Source organism: Helicoverpa armigera, chromosome 1 (genome assembly GCF_030705265.1).
Source record: "Helicoverpa armigera isolate CAAS_96S chromosome 1, ASM3070526v1, whole genome shotgun sequence".
Taxonomy (NCBI): domain Eukaryota; kingdom Metazoa; phylum Arthropoda; class Insecta; order Lepidoptera; family Noctuidae; genus Helicoverpa; species Helicoverpa armigera.
The window spans coordinates 13,107,823-13,126,748 of record NC_087120.1 but is presented as its reverse complement, the minus strand read 5'-3'; the positions used below and the strand labels follow the sequence as shown (position 1 = coordinate 13,126,748).

The 18,926-nt window shown below is 37.4% G+C and overlaps 1 protein-coding gene across 5 annotated transcripts; it reads right to left on the bottom strand.

Moving 5' to 3' along the window:
* Positions 1–3,870: 3,870 nt before the first annotated feature.
* Positions 3,871–17,961, bottom strand: Hk (Hyperkinetic). Of its 5 annotated transcripts, XM_021331884.3 has the most exons (20): positions 17,751–17,960; positions 17,576–17,670; positions 17,163–17,264; positions 15,248–15,382; positions 13,676–13,793; positions 13,111–13,264; positions 10,028–10,101; positions 9,136–9,366; positions 8,890–8,983; positions 8,300–8,448; positions 8,127–8,206; positions 7,918–8,050; positions 7,708–7,844; positions 7,531–7,627; positions 7,336–7,454; positions 7,019–7,155; positions 6,611–6,773; positions 6,379–6,469; positions 6,252–6,302; positions 3,872–5,767 (listed from the first exon to the last, which is right to left on the bottom strand). In XM_021331884.3, the coding sequence occupies exons 1-17, from the start codon at positions 17,788–17,790 to the stop codon at positions 6,662–6,664; spliced, it is 2,007 nt and encodes a 668-aa protein (XP_021187559.1). In that variant the 5' UTR covers positions 17,791–17,960; the 3' UTR covers positions 3,872–5,767; positions 6,252–6,302; positions 6,379–6,469; positions 6,611–6,661. The 5 variants fall into 5 exon arrangements, with proteins under 5 accessions (XP_021187560.1, XP_021187561.1, XP_021187559.1 ...); XM_021331885.3 differs by having other exon boundaries at positions 3,871–6,302; positions 7,336–7,451; positions 17,751–17,961; XM_021331886.3 differs by having other exon boundaries at positions 3,871–6,302; positions 8,300–8,427.
* Between the last annotated feature and the right edge of the window lie 965 nt (positions 17,962–18,926).

Genomic DNA, 18,926 nt, shown 5'->3' with positions numbered 1-18,926 from the left:
TTGACTTGAAAATCTTTAAAGAACGAAAACGATCGTGGAACCAATATCTGTCTGTCAAGTTGGTTGTTAGTGTGTCCATGCAATGATGGAGTGAACCAATCATAGATAAGGAACAATTTTTAAGTTCTAGAATTCTTCACTGGCTTCACGATCGTTTCTTAATTTCCACTTTTTGTCCGTGTTTTATTTTTACAGCGTTTTCACACTAGCGGATTTTCGCGGAGTGTTTCCTAGGTTCGTACGTACGAATCGGGCGAAGTCGCTCGGGTTTTCCGCTCGGAAAATTCGCCAGTGTAGAAGAATCTGTTTTTCTGTTGGGCAATACTTAGTCCTTTCTCTATGTTTAATGTCAAATGTTTTTTTTATTGTTTTTAAGAACGTATGTATTATATTGATGTTGGTCTTCTTTTGTCAGCGCTGAATGTATAAACGCCTCATTCCTCTATAATATAAAATTTCTACGGCGTCCAGTGTAATTAGCGATTTTACCTATATGAAAAACTGCGCAGCCCTGTGATATTAAATGGATTTGGATGATTGTTCTTTTTCTTGACAAAAGTCAATTCATTTATTATTTTCCGTATAATTAATCAATTTATTTATTTAAAACACATTTAATATTATGTAAGTAATCTTTCCTATTTTTTCGTCAAATTAAGGTATTTTTTTTAATTCCTTACATTATATGACCCATTTAATTGTTGCTGGTAATGTTTTTTTTTTTTTATAGAACTGACTTCGATCGAGATATGCGCTGTTATCTTTTAACTTATCCAAGCTAAGCCATTTAAAAGTTTCAAGGGGAGGTGTTCTTAGGCCTCCAGCAACGAGATGGTGACTGCCTATTCGTGCATTCGTAATAGGTACAAGGTAATTTTAAATGCGATATTGTGTATTAATCTCAGAAGTTGACGTCTGCGAGAATAATATGTGTTTCATAGTGGCCACGAACAAATATCAGCAAACATTCGGTACGTATGATGATGTTATGAACAAGCTGCTCGCTGTGATTTCTCAAGAGAAAACACGTTTTAAAATACAATTTTTTAAAGATTTTTGGTGCATTTGTGCTATAATTTCGTAGATTATTTTATTTGAATTTAAAATGATATCGATCGGGAATAAATTTGTGTTTGCACCCACACTAGTTTTAATTACATCGGACGATGGAATCGAGTAAGTTTTCATGAATAAGGTATAAGGAATATAGGTGGAATTTCGGAGATTAATGTGATTACATTTATCCTGATAAAATTGCGAGAAACAGCATGTTAGAAGTTTTAAAAATCCAAGTATTATAACTGGGCTCCGAGTTATGTAAAATCCTAATCGCACTGGACTTATGTACAGGCTACGTATTTAATCCTATTTCCATTACGAATATTGATGCACTGTGTCAAATGCTCATCATAATATATAGCTAATATAAACATAATTTAAAAATCACTATTTTCGGTTCCTGTGCTTTTTTTATATGTACATCGCTTATCTTATTTTACGTAAAAGAAATTATAATTATATACACGTAATAAAAAATTGAAGGTAGGTATAGGCGTTTAAAATCGGTGTGAACTAACCAAATTGGAAATATTGCAAATTATTTTCAGTACAGTGCTTACAGAAAAATGATAGAAACAGATCGGAATGACGTTAACAGCTACTTATCTAAGTAATCCTAGGTTCGACCCGGCTTTCCGCAACGGTGTCTCATCACATATTAATGTGGTATATGTACACTAAGCCTAATAGACGACGATTAAGCCTAATTAGCCTAATTTGAAGAAACTTCTTCATTAAATCGAATCAGAGCAAATTGAGACACGTTAGTTGTTCTTAATTAATTTGACAGACCCTATCTCATGAGATAAATCAGGGATAGAAGAGATTTCGTTCGTTCGTTTGGGGAGAGAGAATTCGAGAGTTAAAGTATTTTTTTTTTCGTAAGAATAGAGGTTTTAGTCATGAAAACGGGTGAGCCGTACTTGTGTGTGTGAATGCGTTTACACGTTGCTTTCGTGTGCGTATATGCTCGGGTACATCACCACTTTAATAGTGTTTATTTGTTTGCGTCAAAATTATTCAATGTTAAAAAAAATAGTGAAAAATGTTCACTGTTAGTAATTTGGATAATATTCAATCCCACCAAAAACATTAAATGTAAAAAAAAAGCCAATCCTCTACGCAATTCCTCCACCATAAAAAGTTTTGAGATCGCATAGAAGCCAAGTCCTGTTCAACTTTATTTGTAAAAATAAATCAATATTTTGTGACTATATCAATAGTTTTGTTCACATTACAATAATATTGACTTGGCCATGAGCACAATAAACTACAAATATAATAGATACAGCATATCTTGGAGAGGTGAAAGTCAAACATGAAGTTTAATATCACAGAATTAAATACTTTTAGTTTATTCAATTGTTAGTAAATGACCGACAGTCAGTATCATCACATGTACTATGGCGCATGTTTAGTCAATGGTGATCTCAAATTCCAATCAGTCCCTAATCAGTCCAATCGTGAAATCATGTCCATATAGAATTTATCAATTCCATAGTATTTACACATTATTTCAAGGAGCGACTTTTAACTTGTGCTCATGGCCAAGACAATATTATTGTAATGTGATCAAAACTATTGATATAGTCACAAAATATTGATTTATTTTTACAAATAAAGTTGAACAGGACTTGGCTTCTATGCGATCTCAAAACTTTTTATGGTGGAGGAATTGCGTAGAGGATTGGCTTTTTTTTTACATTTAATGTTTTTGGTGGGATCTAATTTATTTTTTGTAGGTCTCTTTCTTCTCTAAGTATATAACAAATTAAATTAACTTACATGCAACTAACTAAATATATATAACAAACTAAATATGTAGATTTAAAGTAAAAAAACTTTTTTTTTAATAAACTAAACAATTTCGAAATTGTCGATTTTTTGAATGGAATATCTATTAGAATAAAAGAGATTTATTTCAGAGGTAGATGGCGCTATCACATGAAATTATTGATTTTTTTTTAAGTACTACTAATACTAAGCTATGTAACGAAACCATAGCGCGATTTAGACCAGGACAACGCCATCTATCGAGCGAGCATGCAGTATTTATCGCACTGCATTAATATGAAAGATTTTATCATTATTCATTTCATTGTAACCTAGCTTTTTTATTCATATGTATGTATATTTAATACATGATAACAATATACCACACTACGTACCAATAAAACAAATAGTAATATTTTGTACATAAATAAATAACAAAGTTATCAATGCAGTCAAAATTCATACACAATGTTCTTGAAAAACCGCAAATATAAATTTGTTTCAATTTTTTTTATTAAGTTTTAAGGTTTTTATAATTTTCCCTTTATATGTAGCTAATAACCTATCTTGGTGCCAAATTTGAAGGTTCTAAGTTTGCTAGAAGTACCTTAGACTTTTGATGATCGGTCAGTGAGTGAGTCAGTGACAAAATCGTGTAACTTTGATTGCTCATAACTCGTAAACTATTTATTCAAATGTCTTGTAATTTTGAGACTGAGTTTGTTCTAATACTTACTCTTGGTCATCGCAAACCTAAACTCCTAGCTTTGTTCACATGGAAGATACAGGGGGCTGAAATAGCCGCGAAACGCTTCGAGAAAAGATAGTACGGCCGTGCCCGCTTTGCTCGAGTCTTGGCTGGGGCACTGCCGTGCCCTCAGATTATTGAGACTGCTTTTGAATTACAATTTATATAAACAGAAAAAAAGATGATATTGTTATAAATAAATTAATGTTTCTTAAATCTTTAACATAATCTTGTCTTTCATATTGGGTTGCCTGGGTTGAGGCACCCGATAAATCTGGAAGCCGAACCTAACATAGTTGGGAAAGGCTAGGTAGATGAGAATCATGTTTTTCAATGTCCTTTCTTTAGCATATTTGCTAATGCTACGCCGTAGTCACGCACACTAGAGCACGTATCTATACACATTACACGTACACGTTTGACCGCTTACCGTTACGTTTTCGTGAGATAAAACCTTTATTACTAAAGACTACTTATAAAGGGTTAAATTGAATTAATTTTATTAGCATTCTAAACGGTGTGACCTTTTATGCCTAATATATTATCAAGGAATTACGTTACTAAACAAAAGAAAAGGGCAACTATTTTTGAAAAAACTATTTAGTTTTACTTTATAGATATTTTTGCAAATTTTCCAAGGATTTTAATTTGTTTTATATGAGGACGAAAAAAATATGAATTTTGTCGATAAGAAGTCGTATTACAGAACTTTTGAATTTTAGATGCGCACGCGACGCCACTCGTCGCGGTCGGCAATGTTAAAGAGGATTTTATAGTGGGTCAAGAAAGAAAAGAAGTTGTCATCCCTTGCATTATCCTGATGTAGTTAGTCTGCTTTTCAATTGTAGAACTGTTTAGTTAAGTTTAATTTCAAAAAACAAATAGAAAACTTTCAGACATTATTCAAAGCGTTGCGTTACTCGTTTCTATTAATCCATTTTATTCGAATCAATCTGAAATGCAAACTACTAGTTTAAAATGTCGCAGTAGGCAACCCTATCGATCTATGCGTACCTGGTAACAACGGACTATCTAACAACGACCAAACGACCATTCATTTGATGTTAAAAGGATGACAATGGGTACCGATTATTATGTCGAAACTAGTGTCGCGGCAACCACGTAGGTACTTTTGAATCTAATACTGACCAAACGGACCACGCACACGTTATTTTTACATTTTCTGAGGACTTTCGAGACGAACCCTGACACTTGGTACTAACTTGATGACAATGACTAATTACTAATATTATTTTTTATTAGTTATTATGACGTGAATGAACTAGATTATTTAGTCAATTATTTTGCATATCAAACTGTTCAATATATTCGCGATGGTGCGTGCTTGCTGAATATTAAACGCTACGCCATGTTTAAGCCAGACTACCAACTTTTAAGAAAGAGAAACGCGGACCAGTGGAAGCTATAATATAAGAAAAAACCTCGAAAGTCAAAACGGGTACCGCAAAACTGGAGATCGGATAAAATATGTCAACAAGATGTTCAATATATCAACATTATATTTAGTCCCAAGTTTTGCGGCCCCCGCTTGTACTAAAAGGTATTATTAATAGTAGTAGACTCTGTTTCTAAGATTAGTTTTCAAAGGAATCATCTAATTCTCACCGTGATTAATTATTTACAAGACCGATTTAAGGAGAAATCACTTCACAGGGAAGTTATGTACCTATCAAACTCGATACTTAGTACCTAGATATAGCCGATGTTTGAGGTGTTCATCTGAAGACTGGGAGACTATGACTTCTAAAAACCGTGTTAAACAATTTGGAAACGTTCTACGCTTACCTAACATAGTTCCTAAAGAGCGGAGTACTCGCTATATATGCATCTCCTGTGTTTATCTAAGCAGCTGGTGACTTCGACGCCCATAGAATGGACTACAAGTTTATCCTATCTACCTAACGCTAGCACTACTTGGTAGTTCACAGCGAACATCCCTAAACATGCATTATTACATCAGTAGACAATTTTTACATTATTACTAATATTTCAAGTGCCAATAACATCTACCAGATATTTTGTTTTATGTTAATTTTTATAATACAACAAACAGGATTTTATCCAACTACTTGCATAAGAAACACTTCCCAGAGTTTTGCAACGATTGCAGACTTTTGTTAATCACTTAAGGTCCTTTTAATTTTTAACTTGATGATTTTGATTTACCTGTAGAGCAGACGTTATTAATGATTGGATTTTCTTTTTGAGCATGATAGCGATTGGGTATTTGCTTCGTGCGGTAGTAGGATATTTGCCAAGGATATTGTTGTAAGTATGCAGAAATAAGTGTACTTTATGACAAGGCCTAGGGCTCGCCGTCTTGTTACTATATCTACAAACAATCGATTTTCCTTAAGGCCCTAGAGCTTCTCAATGACAGTTGTTTCTACATGTTTACAGAGTCGGCGGGAAGGTGCCGTGATCTAATGCTAGGTAAATGCACAGGCCTAGAATATAACAGGTACTCCTACGTCCATAAGCGATTGAATTTATGGATCGGCTGGCGAGTTCAAGTCCAGACGGGATTTCCTGCGGTCTCTGCCGATCGACAACTGTCCTGAAGTGGACCTTTGCAGAGAGGCAGACCGCGGACGTGCCGTGTCGGACTTGGACTTCTTCACCTTACTGCCCCCGCTAGCCGGTTGCTTACCTTTCAACGATGACACTGATATCACGACATCAGTTGACACTCCATCTTGCTCTAAACAAAATACATGTACCATCAGTATGAGGCTATAAGTCCAACATCTGAAAAGTCGAATGAAATAGCCACTTACCAGTACGTTTGATGACTTCTCCAGCGTTGTTCAAGAAGAATTTCGGTTTGGAATCCTTTTCTTTTTCCTTTTCCTTGTCCTTAAGAGATTCCTAGTGACAAAAGGAGCAATACTTATTGTAGTTCGAAACACAAGTTGAACTTCTCGTCAAACTTTTTGTCGTCATTAATTGGACCTTCAGCGAGTTTAGCGAGAACTTTACGATTAGAAACGCTTACTGTTTAGTTCTTACCTTTGATCTACTAGATTTGGAAGCAGAGTCAGTGCTTCCGCGCCACCACGGTCACTGAATCTCACAGAAGCCCCGTCCGGGCTCCTTACCGGGGGTCGAAGCCTCAGCCTCGACGACATCCCCCTCGGGCTTCGGGGAACCCGTTCCTGACGTGGTAGCGCCTCTGTTGGCCAAAAAACACCATGTTCAGTACTTAGGACATCAAAAAAAAAACAGCAGGTTCATCGGCCGTTCTTAATATTCCATCTATAAGGAACTAGCTTAGCATATATGTAACTAGCGACGTTTCTGAGGGGAGGGAACTTCTTCCCTTAATTATAGTGAAAAGTAAAGCTGTCAAATTCCGATTTCAAGTAAGCAAAAGAACAGATAGATAGAATATTGGAACGACCGTAATCAGATACATACGTCATGTCAATCCTGACAGAGTTGTTATTTTGTTGGTTGCGCATCGCTAGTGTTGAAACCATGGGTGGACGTTGTGGCTTGTTCGCTAGCAAACGCTCTATCTCCACCATGATCACCGGTGTTAGTTGTGGAACGATCTGCAATGGAACTGTGTTTAACTCCTGGCCCAAGATGCATACCGCAAACTTTTAGTCGGCCGATAGTTTGTTTTGGCCAGTTTTGGCTCAAAAAATTGCCAACCGTCGGACAAACTGCCGTTAAGTCTGCAATGTGCGAGATCCTTAATAATCTTCAAATTAAAAATTGTGATGACATACCTGTAGAGCGTGAATATTTTCTTTAAATTGTTCAACACTGGTTGCTCCTAGAAGGAGACAGTTCACTGATTCGTTCTTCAAGCACCACGCAACTGCTAGTTGGCTCATCGAACAGTCTGCTAACAGAGAAAAAATAACAGGACTTAACAAAATGTACTAAGAAAAATATTGGGAAATATTAGAAATGATACGCACTCAATGTATTTGCTAGATTCGAAAGATCTCGAAGTTTGTCTCCGTATGTGCGTGGCTCTTCACCATTCACCGCTTCCTTACTGCCAGCTATTTGAACCTTTAACGAAAGATTTAAAATTAACACATATTTCGCAAAACATCTCGAAGTACCTATTTATGATGTGTAAAGAGGTTTACCTCAGGGACAGCCAAATCTTCTTCGCACCAGCTAAATGTGCTATATTTTCTGTTGAATCGTGACTTCGCGAATAGCCCAGTAATTTCCTCACGACCAAGACCTTTGCCTGTAGTAATCGCAGACCACGCCATCATACCTAGAACACAACATCCCTATTAGCATCTTAAGAAAAACGGTGTAAAATATATGCATCCTTTTTCTATACTCACCTACGCCAATTTTGTGATACAACTCAGGCATATAAAGCTCTGGTTTTTCCCTGCAGAACATGTGGTATTCAGTTTGCTCCACTATAGGCGTTATGCAATTAAACTGTCTGCAGTTGCTATATGCGTCCATTATCTACGAAACAGATAAGCATCAATAACAGACAACAGAGGTTGGAGATAGCAAAGATATTATAGGAATGTTATCTTACTTCAGCTGGGCTCCAACGAGCTGTCCCCCAGTACATCACCCAACCCTGATTGATCACAAAGTTCATTGCACGTACAAGTTCTGTAAAAATATTGCGCAGTTTAGGGTTGAAAATTTAACTAGCATTGAGATACTTCAAATTTAAGGGTCGCTAGTTTAAATGTAAGAACTGACCTTCCATCGGGCACACGGGATCAACTTTGTGCAAGAGCACTACATCAATATATTCAACCTGGAGACGGGCCAGTGACGCTTTTACGCTCTCAACTATGTGTTTACGAGAGAGGCCTCTTTCATCCGACCTGTTATTAGTAGGAGCAAACCTATTAAATGGAAAGTTCATATGTTAGCTACAAGCTAGCGTGAAGCGAATTAATTTAAGCGTAAGTGTACATCTACAGAGCAAGGTATCCTAGCAGCAAAGTAAAAGCTTACACCACTCATCTTTACAGTCAACAAGATAATATACTCCTTGGACGCTAAATTGAACATGTAATGAAGTATATTAGTAGGTACATATGTCAGCTAAATCAGTGATCTAGTATGTAATAATATTCTAATACACAGATGTGAACGGGAAGGCACAATGCTTTTATTAAGGAACTCGAAGTGCTAGTAGGTTGGTCGTTCATCTAAAGAAGTATTTTTATTTTACCCAACATTCCATGATTTTCGATAATTAATAGTGAATGAGACATTTTCATGAATAGTGCTAATGATACCATCAAGTGGAGGCTTCGTACGCAGCTAAAGCTAGAACTTACTTGGTACTCCAGTATACTTTGGTTGTGATTATAACGCTTGTCCTCCTTACACCACGTTTCTTTAACACTCTGCCCAATTCTGCCTCCCCTTTTGCTAAAAAGGGATTTTTGTAAACACCATATTCTTAAAAATGTAATTGTTTATTTATATATTCATTAATATTATAGAATAAAGTTAAGAAAACATTAGATATAAAAATGTATATTATAGGAGCTTGAATAAAAAGAAAACAAAACACAACTAACCGCAATGTGCTTCCGACAAATCAAACAGATTGATGCCATTCTCCAGAGCAATATTAATGACATCTTCAGCGCTGTCTTCGTTCATGGCCCAAAGGCCTAGGCCAATGTTGGGCACCCTCAGGCCAGATTTCCCCAAGTTCTTGTACCGCAAGCCGGGAGTCACCACCGATGGCATGGTGGTGTGATTTCCCATATAAGCGGACATGTGCCGCGAGACAGTTACTTCACCAGCTGCCCAGAAAATTATAAAATGTACTGACTTATATACACGAAGGTTTTAAATGTTCCCCTACTTTTTTTGTCATTTAAATTGGCTATTCTGTATTGTGTGTGCTAGTATGTAATCTCTATTCACCTCTCTGTAATCTGCATAGATAAATCCTTCAATATCTTCTACAAAGCAAAGAGAAAACGTTGTTATCTTTCCCCTTTATGCTTTGTAGAATTGATCCCTATTGTTAGAACCCTTCCTTTTTTCATGGTAACTTTTTGATAAATTGCAAATTGTAAATGGAAAACGCATACTTTGAATTAAAAAGAAAATTACTAAGTACTTATAGGTACTTCTTGAATTATCTTTCAGGAAGAGTCACATGTCAACGATCTGAATATTTTATGTAAATCGGGACCAGGAAAATCCAAGTCAAAAACATTCTAGAAATATCGACAACAATGCTGCATTATGTAGGAGATTGTTGAATTGCAAATGTTGGACACTTCAGACTTGGTTCTGCTTATCATTTAAGAGAGGACGTCTTTTTCTCTAACCAACAACACTTGCGGAAAACGCACCACGTAAGTCACTTTCAACCATTTTCTAGCCTAGTCGAAATTAAAACGGACGTTTACGTGTATTTGATATTCAAAGAAAATGCTTAGTCTAGAAACCTACCTTGATCCAACATCTGTTGTGAATTTGCACTGAAGTCGTCCATACAATCCAGGGACGCAATTGGTGCCCGACACCTATACAATAAATAAAATATTTTCTAATTAGTCTTGTGAAACTTCCCGAGACCCATAGGTTGGCTTTTGTTTTGGCTAAGCATTGTGGTAATGCTGCCAGCCTATTGGGTACCTAAACTTCCCTTTGCTTTGCTTTTTTGATGCGGTTTATTTTAACTTTTCATGACAATCTGTAGTAAATATATTGTATTAGTATTTCCGCATAATAAAGTATATTGCAATCTTGATAGTTTTTATTCAATGTTTGACGATCTATGAGAGTTTTCTTTTTCTGTAACTTCGTTTACCTCTCTTGTAAAAGAATTACATAATAAATGTAGGTACTAATTTTAAAGTTTATTTGTGATATTAAATAATACTTACCACTGTATTTATGATATAAAAAGTTTGAATCTGTCAAAATTTTTATTATTTTGTAATCATTAAATTTTTTTTTTGCTTATCGAAAGATGGTTTGTTTTTTACCGGCTAAATTGAATGAAAATACGATAATAAACCCTATAAATATCGCTAGACATTTATATTTATTTCGTATATTTTTTATTTAAAGTAGGATTTTTTCCCATTGTTTTTATTGTATTTTTGAATACCAGGATCCGTGATCTTTGTAGAGACTATTTTTTTATTTTGATTCGGTTTGTCGCAAGATTTTTGATCGAATCTATCGTGGATGTATTGATATTTACAAGGTTTCTAACTATAGGGCACTACTGATGATTATATACAATTTATCTACCTACAAGCGAAGTTTGATTCACTAAATGACCAGTATATAGCTAGTTGTTTTATGCGTTGAATCTAAAGCGTTGTGTCCATGATCTAAAGCTATGATTGTAAGTAGCAAGAGTCCTTGCCGGTCGGCATGTCTCAATTAATGAATATAATTATAAATAAACTAATTTTAAAATGTACTATCTTAGTTCTTTCTAATATCGTGACATGCAAAAACCTAAACATAGGTTTTGGTTCTTTGTGATGGCGTATTCAAAGTATAATTTATCCTAAACGAATGATCGCTAAATGTGTAAACAATATCGTAACTGAAAAGGACGAAGTAAACACTAGGATTATATTGAAAGCCAGGAAGTAGGTGTAAGGCAAGGTGAAGAGACAACGTGACACAATAATATTGTATATCGTCGTACCTGGGAGTTGCGGGTCGGCCCACTCTGTCTCCTCCTTCAGCATGAGGCAAGCCAAGCGATCGTAAAACTATCGCACCCAATATCTTAGTCGGCTCACTTACAGCCACCCATTCTGAACTATAACTTTCTTGGTGGTTACATAACTGTGTAAGTTGCAACATCCGTCTAAGATAAAGGCTCTTGTGATACCTACTCGCATGCGAAGATCGCGGTGCGCGATGCTGCGTAGTGCGCTCTCAGCTTTATTTGCCATTGGGAGAAGACATATCAGTGTAGTGGTCTACTGCAGTTCGCGTCGGCGGAATCGCTTTAGGCTTAATGAGGCAGTAGTCGGCACAGTATGATGCGGATATCGCTCAGCGCAAGTAGTCATGCAGCGCTGGTGGCGGCGGTACGTCTTCTCCCGCGACGGCGCGTCAAACATACAGTTACCGATAGATGGTGGGCATGGGGTTGGAGTCGACGCTCACGCTGTCCGGCGGGCCCAGCGGGGTGTGCGGCGTGCAGCGGCTGATGGTGGACTCGCTGCGAGACATCTGCGAGCCCTCCTTGCCGCCGCCCACCTCCGCCCCCTTGCATTGCATCTCGTGACGCCTCATGCTGCTCCTACGCTTAGCAACGGCATCTTATCTCCCTACAAACATCTCATCTGTAACGAAACGTTCATACGCCTCCGCACACCGACCCACACAGATACAACCCCACAGAGTCAACCCAAGGATAGGACACGGCGGGTTTAGTTAAGTAACACACTCAAGGAAGGTAGACACAGAGACGCATGCAAGCCCTACGCTAACATCTAGTCAGCTAAGGGTACACAAAATCGAGTGATCCACGTCGAGGTAACATCTAAGCGTAGACTATATTCGCGGTTAAATCAAAGGAACAGTAGTAGATAAACTGTCGGTTAGTGATCGCGAGAGGGATCCGTATCCAGCAAGAGTGTCGCACTCACCAGGGTTGCCTGGAGGTCTACGTACTGAGCATGTGGTGTTGCGACGCGTCGGCGGGCTCACTGCGACCCTACGCGACTGTATTGCGGGTGCGGGGGAGCCACACCGCGCACGCCCGCCTGCCGGCTGCGCGCGCATCCCTCGCCGGTCTGACCTATTTCTAGATTCAGCCCCAGCCGCCATTGCAACTATTTCCATCATTTTGATGCTTTTCATAATCATTTAGGTTTATGATTTGGGAAGATAATGCATGGATCCTATTTACTTTGATTTTAATCTACTTTGTGTAGTCAAACTAGATACAATCTGTGCATTACATAACTGTCATGGCCGGTGCAGTCGGCTAGATCGATCTAGACTTCCCGGCCGGGGGTAGCTACTGATGTTGCAACATTTTATACAAAGACATATAGGTGTGGCCGATTTCTAACTATGTAGAAAAATGCTAATTGCGTGAGATTTTACATAGTTCCTATGTCCCTATCTGTTGCACATTTTTTGCAGGTATGAAATTTGAATGCAAAGATAAATTAGATTTTTTTGGAAAAGCAAAGGTATCACAAATTATAATAACTCTTTAAAGAAATCTTTCGTTGACGATGCCAATGCACCTTAATGCTTGTCAATTTGTATTTCGAATAATTAATTTTCCTTGTGGTGAACAAAGCAGTCACACCGAAGTTGAATGGTTCCGTGTAGATTGCCGGACAATGGAGCCAAGCCTCCAGAAGATCTGCGTGGAAGCTACCTGTAATACTAGACCACTTCCTTAACAGATACCGAAATATTCTGTGATAACACACGCTTTATATCATTCGCTTCAGCTAAAAGCTTAAGACAATCGTGTGCATTAATTACATAGAACATTCGGCATCGTTACTGGCAAGGGTTGCTTAGTGAGTATCACTTACCCAAGACGAGGGGGTGGACGGAACAGCTCATCATCTGCATTTGTACTAATATCAACTGCGGAGCCCCGGCGCGGCTTCCCGGGAACGTTGCACTCCGCGCTGACCGTGATGGTACAACCTGCTGCCTCACCGCAATCGCTGTCCAGTGACTCATCTGCACAAACAACGTCACAAAGCTACAACCTCTTGTATACAAAGTCCACGTTTGACCAAAGAATACCCTACCCCACCTCATTATGCACCTACTGTATGAATGAGCGCGATGAATGAAACGTATGACGTAGGCCCTCGTGCTACGAACCAGTCGTGTGAAAAAATACTACTAAGGGTTATTGTCTCACAAAGGCCGAACGAGGGATCAACAAAAAGATTGAAAGTCTGAAGTAACAGAAAACAAATTTTTTAAATAAAATAATTTTAAAATACCACACTCACTTTGGAATCTACTTAGTAATTAAGAAACAAAGACTTAATGACCCAAACAGACGTTGAGATTTATTTTTAAAGTTGACCACGCCCTATCACCCGAATCTATTTTTGGAAATATCTGACCTATGGTGCTTACCTCGGCAGGGTCCGAAGCGACACGGGGTGAAATTTAGGTAGATCCCGTCGTTGTCGTCGATGCTGTGACTGGACTGAGGCTTTGTCAGCTGCGTGCTGCAAGATTTCTTCAACATACTCTGCACAGAAAAAATAAAATAATTTATTCACTATAAATCACCAACACTAATAACCGCACAATTAAAATTAAACAAAAAAAATATTCACTCAAACTATCTGAGGACCGGGCGCGGCCGGCGACCCGGGCCGCCTTTGTTTCAAAGGGCGTGAGCCGAAGCCCCCCTCAAAAATCGACGAAAATTAAAAAAAAAATAACCCACTAATATCGCGAAACACTGAATTTATCAACACTGAACCCCATTTCAATAAATTAAACTCAAATTTCCAAAATGTGAGATGTGAACGCGGAACAAGCTCCGAAGCCGACTTGTTGCAGCGAGAACCGTGTTGCATCTATTGCATAGTTTCCTCCTGGCGGCTATCCCCGTGCAATTTTTATAGGTCAATATATTCGCGCATGTGTCGAAATTCAATAATTTATGACATGAGCACTAGATAAAGTGCCTGGATGCCCTAGATTGGTGGACCTCGCAGCCCGCCGCCGGTGCAGTATTGATCTACCCTTCCGGATTCAACAGATGTATCTAGACTCGTATATGTAACGGATGGCCAGCCATATTTCGTACCGCACGCACTTTACATCAACAGTTATGTATCTAGAAAATTAGAAATTTATTGATTGGACTTTTTTCGTAGACGCGTGGGTGCACTTATTGGAATATAATTACGTTGAGTTTATTTTTGTGCGAGTATCGAATATAGAAGGTCTTCTAACAATTTGTAACGTACTTTTTTACATATTATGAAGAATCAAGATATGGAAATTAAAAATGGATCAATTAGATGAGCGGTTGGAGAAGTAAGTGACGTTTTTGTTACTGCATGATAAACAATGTTTAAAAACACATATCTTCACCAATTTCTTACTTTATTCTTTGTTTACTTTTTTGTTGTACATAACATAACTATACGTAAACAAGCGAAAAACGTTTCTTATCCATTCTCTAAATAACTTTCGATCATTATACCTACAAGTTTATGAAAGTTTCCAAAGTTTTCAACTGTCTCAATGTCTTGCGAAGTCTTTCAAGTAGCTGTATTATTGGGGTGATTTTTTATATTTCGTGGCTTAGTTAAGCTTCGAAAAAGAGGGTTAAATATTAAACCCTTGATATTTTTTGAAATGTGTTTTATCAATATTTTGGTTACTTCAAAACCATTTATAACAAAATACCAAAATGAAGATTAACGATTTAGTATAATTAAATTGATCTTATTTTATAACATTATCCAACAACACAGCAGCTTTAAAAACATAAACGAAGCTTAAAGCTCGAACATAGAGACAGCATCCATCATCTTAGATTTATCTCGAAGAAGGACGCGCGACAAATCACATCCCACAGTTATGAGAGAGACATACTTTTCCGTTGCATTTACACGCGCATGTCCTTTACCACAAATGAGTACAAATATCAAGTAATGTGACATATTAGGCAAAGGGAGGAGTTACCCGCGGATGTCTGGTGGTGTCCGGAATGGATGGACGACTTTGCCGCAAGCGTGCAGCTTGTCTCTGGAGGTCGCACAGCCGGTGATGTGACCACGAGGTGTTCATGCCCCGGAGCCCTTCCACCGCCTCCGCGATCTGCGCCAACATCCAATGTCACCGACATGCCAGGTAATTTTATTTCACCTATTTTCTAAGCTAGATATATATAGAGAATTTTTCTTGTCAGGTAAGCTTCATCATTGTTCGTATAGGATAAAGAATATAAGGTCGAAAGCTCATGATTAACCTTGCAAATCACGCTCAGTGTTGCATTCACAATGAAAAAAAGGTTGCATAACTTAACATAAATCTAGCAAAGTTTGAATTCCCGAAAGAGGATGGTAAAACACTGAATACGTAATGGTATTGTTGTTCAACAGGTGGTTGGGACGCGGTGTAGAATTTTGCAAGGAGTTATACTTAATTTAAAGTTCGCTTGCTCAGTGCAAGATGCTGTGTGAACAATTTTAATTGTACTTATGTTTTACTTTACATACTTAATTATAGGTAGTGAAATAGTCTGCTACAATTAGCTAAGATAGTAATAATTAAAGCTGGTCTTAAAAAAACAATTGAAGATAGGGGTAGGCGTGAACTTCAGATACAAAATTATGTTATGGAAACCTGAATTCGTAATTTAAAATTGTTTGAAATAAATTACAGCGCCGCCGCCCCCGGGGGGACGCCGGGGTCGCATCAGGAAAGCCCAGGGTGCCACAAGGAATCAAAAAGGTGCGTAATACCTACTACTATTTGAATAGGTATATACTCTTTCGCAATGCCGTCTTTAATAAAATCCCTCTAAATTGTACTCAAATTGTTGCATAAATTTAGAAGTTTGACTTTGGGTACACTTAAAATATCGGTTTAGATTTACCATATTCGATCCAATTACGAGAGCTATCAATTAAGTGAGCTTGCGTACTCATGTAGAGTTATGCCCGATTCGTCATTTTAGTGATTTGGCATCCATAAAAAACGTGTCCCAGTTGGTCATTCAATAAAATATTTTATTTTGCTTAGTCCCAATTGGTCATCCGTACTTTATTTTGTAAAAAGTACTGTCAACAAGATAAGCTTTACAATATTGTAATATGTTTTTTTTTTATTTATTTTGGTTATGTTTTTTCCGAATATGGCAAGACGTTATTAATAAAATCGCGATTTCAACGGCGTCACACACCGCACGGCCAAAACCAAAATACCAGGATCGCATAAATCAGATGAGTAATATACCAATCAACGAGTGTCCATGGAACTGCCCACCGTGTACTAGGACCGCATAACTTACAGGAGTATAGCAGTCAAGAGTGTCAGGATTTTACGTTTTTTTCCTAATTGTAGATAAACATACCAATTTACACCATCATTCACCATTTTTATGTATCCAATCTCTTTGCTAGTTATGGGCCCCTGGTACTTTTGTTGTGTCACATTTTCGGGTTTATAAAATGCCCATGTTGCCTTCACCTGTGTTTTAATGTAAATTTTATTATATTTATATGAGAGCTATACCTTTACCTACATCGAAGTTTTTCATATAAAATTTCTTCTAACACTTTTATTTCTGACGGTACTCTGATACGTGAAATTTTATGCGGGTGACGAATCGGAACTCAAAATTTAAATATTAAATTATTTATTTTGCTCGGATGACCAATTGGGATTTGGTTTATGGAAAAAATAGTTGGTGACCAATCGGTACTAATGACAAATTGGGAATAACTCCTCATGTAATATGTTAATGCCGTTACCTATAACTTTATGGGCGTTGAGTTACATACTTGAATTGAGAAGCATTTTTGCGATTTTTCGGAATGTTTACTTGTTTTTATATAGTGGCGAATGTATGATAATTGTAAGGCAATAGTTTTACCTCTCTCTTCTTGTCTTCTTCAGCTTCTATGGCCCGCTGGTGAAGGAGCTTAATGTCGAGCTGTCTGATCTCCTCTGCCTCTCTCGCCTGACATTCCTTCTCCTTGAATGTTATGTTCGATGTGTAAATAAGTATAATTCATGTGTAGACACCGTAAGTAGATAAGGGACCACAGTTAGATTAGCATGTTGTGTTTGTTTATATTGCATGTTTTTCTCAAACAATTATTCACCTTAAGTAGCTCTGTTGTCTTATAATTATTGTTGTTAGCTTTAGATATCATACAAAAACTATAATCAGCTCTAATATGTAATTAGAAGGCATGACACGAGGAATTTTGGAACGCTTGGTAGTTTTTCATGTTAGCATGTATGTTTATTGTTTAAGTATTCAGATTTAATGTTGTTAGGTACCTTTTGCAGCTGTTTTTCATGTTCAAGCTTCTGTTGTTCGAGTTCTTCCTCCGGTATCGGTGGAGTCTCGTCTCCACTTGACGCATGTTTGTTCCCTAATCAATTGATACACCAAATCGTTAACAATCCAAAACAAAACCACCAGCTCCGGTCAAAACAATGTCAAGGAACCTACCAGTCGGTGGATGATACGATATCCAAAATTGATGAGCCATCGTGACCAAGTAAACTAACCGTTTTAACTGCAATACAACCAGTCAAGGCTAAAATGCGTTTACGGCACGGAATACCAAACGGATACTGAAACACGTATAAACCGTAAGATTTTATTCATAGACGTTTATTTTCATGGTAGAATCACTACGGAGTTACGTTGTATGGAACCGATTGGCAAGCGGCCAAGACGCTACGTCGACGTACATTCGTCCCCGGCCCTTGCACCAAACTCATAAACAATAAAAAATATTATTTTTACGAAATTTTTACGTCTACACAAATAATTACGTCTCATCCTATTTCTTTTTACTTTATTTTCTGAGTCTTTACTCACACTTTATGAACGATATGTGTAAAAAAATATTATATGTTTCGAGATCCAGCGGTTTTTAATTAACATTGATTAATCAGTTAGCCAGTCAATATATTATTTTTAAGAACCGTTTATAAGTCGTTTGAACTCCACAGTTATTCTCAAGATATCCTGCAGTATGTTCGATACATTGATGATTTTTTTTATAGAAGTACATATGTATTTGTCAGCCTCTTCGTTAAACTGACTTCGTTAACTTTCACAGCTGATTTGCTACATTTCAGTAGACATGTAGCAATAAGTACTTTTTTTTGACGGCGCCAAAAATCATCAAATGACCCCTTCTGCTATAGGTTATCAGCGTTGAGGGAGTGTCAGAATTACTGACTAAAACCCGTCGTGTTCCGTCGTAGGCCTTATAAGCACCAGAGCCGCGGTAACTCTTTCGAACAATCCCGCAGTAAGTACTTAAGTGTAAACAAGATGTGATTGAGGGTGTAGCTGGAAGCGTGCCAAATCTATGCAGATTGCTTCCCTCGTCTGAGGGGTGAACATCCGCACTTTGATTTATTTCCTCGTTTATATTAATGAAAGAGGAATGATGGAATAAGGACTAGTTTTTCTTCTCGATTGCAATAAACGGTAACTTGCTTTTATACAAATTTTGACTTGAATACAAAGACAAAAACTAAGCGTTTTGATTTGAATAGGTTAAAAACTAAAATGTATCGCACTGTGTAGGGTAATATACCTATGGCGTTTAAAATACGATTACTTTTAAATCGCCAAATAAAATTAACAAAAAACCTGCATATAAAATTA

What these genes read in the sequence shown, in the direction of transcription:
- Hk (XM_021331884.3), bottom strand. Translation starts at nt 17,790, where the DNA reads ATGGCTCATCAATTTTGGATATCGTATCATCCACCGACTG. An exon ending in CTCGTTGGAGCCCAGCTGAA is followed by an intron (nt 8,051 to 8,126) that starts GTAAGATAACAT and finishes TCTGTTTCGTAG; the next exon opens with ATAATGGACGCATATAGCAA. An exon ending in TCTGTCAGGATTGACATGAC is followed by an intron (nt 6,774 to 7,018) that starts GTATGTATCTGA and finishes TTTGGCCAACAG; the next exon opens with AGGCGCTACCACGTCAGGAA.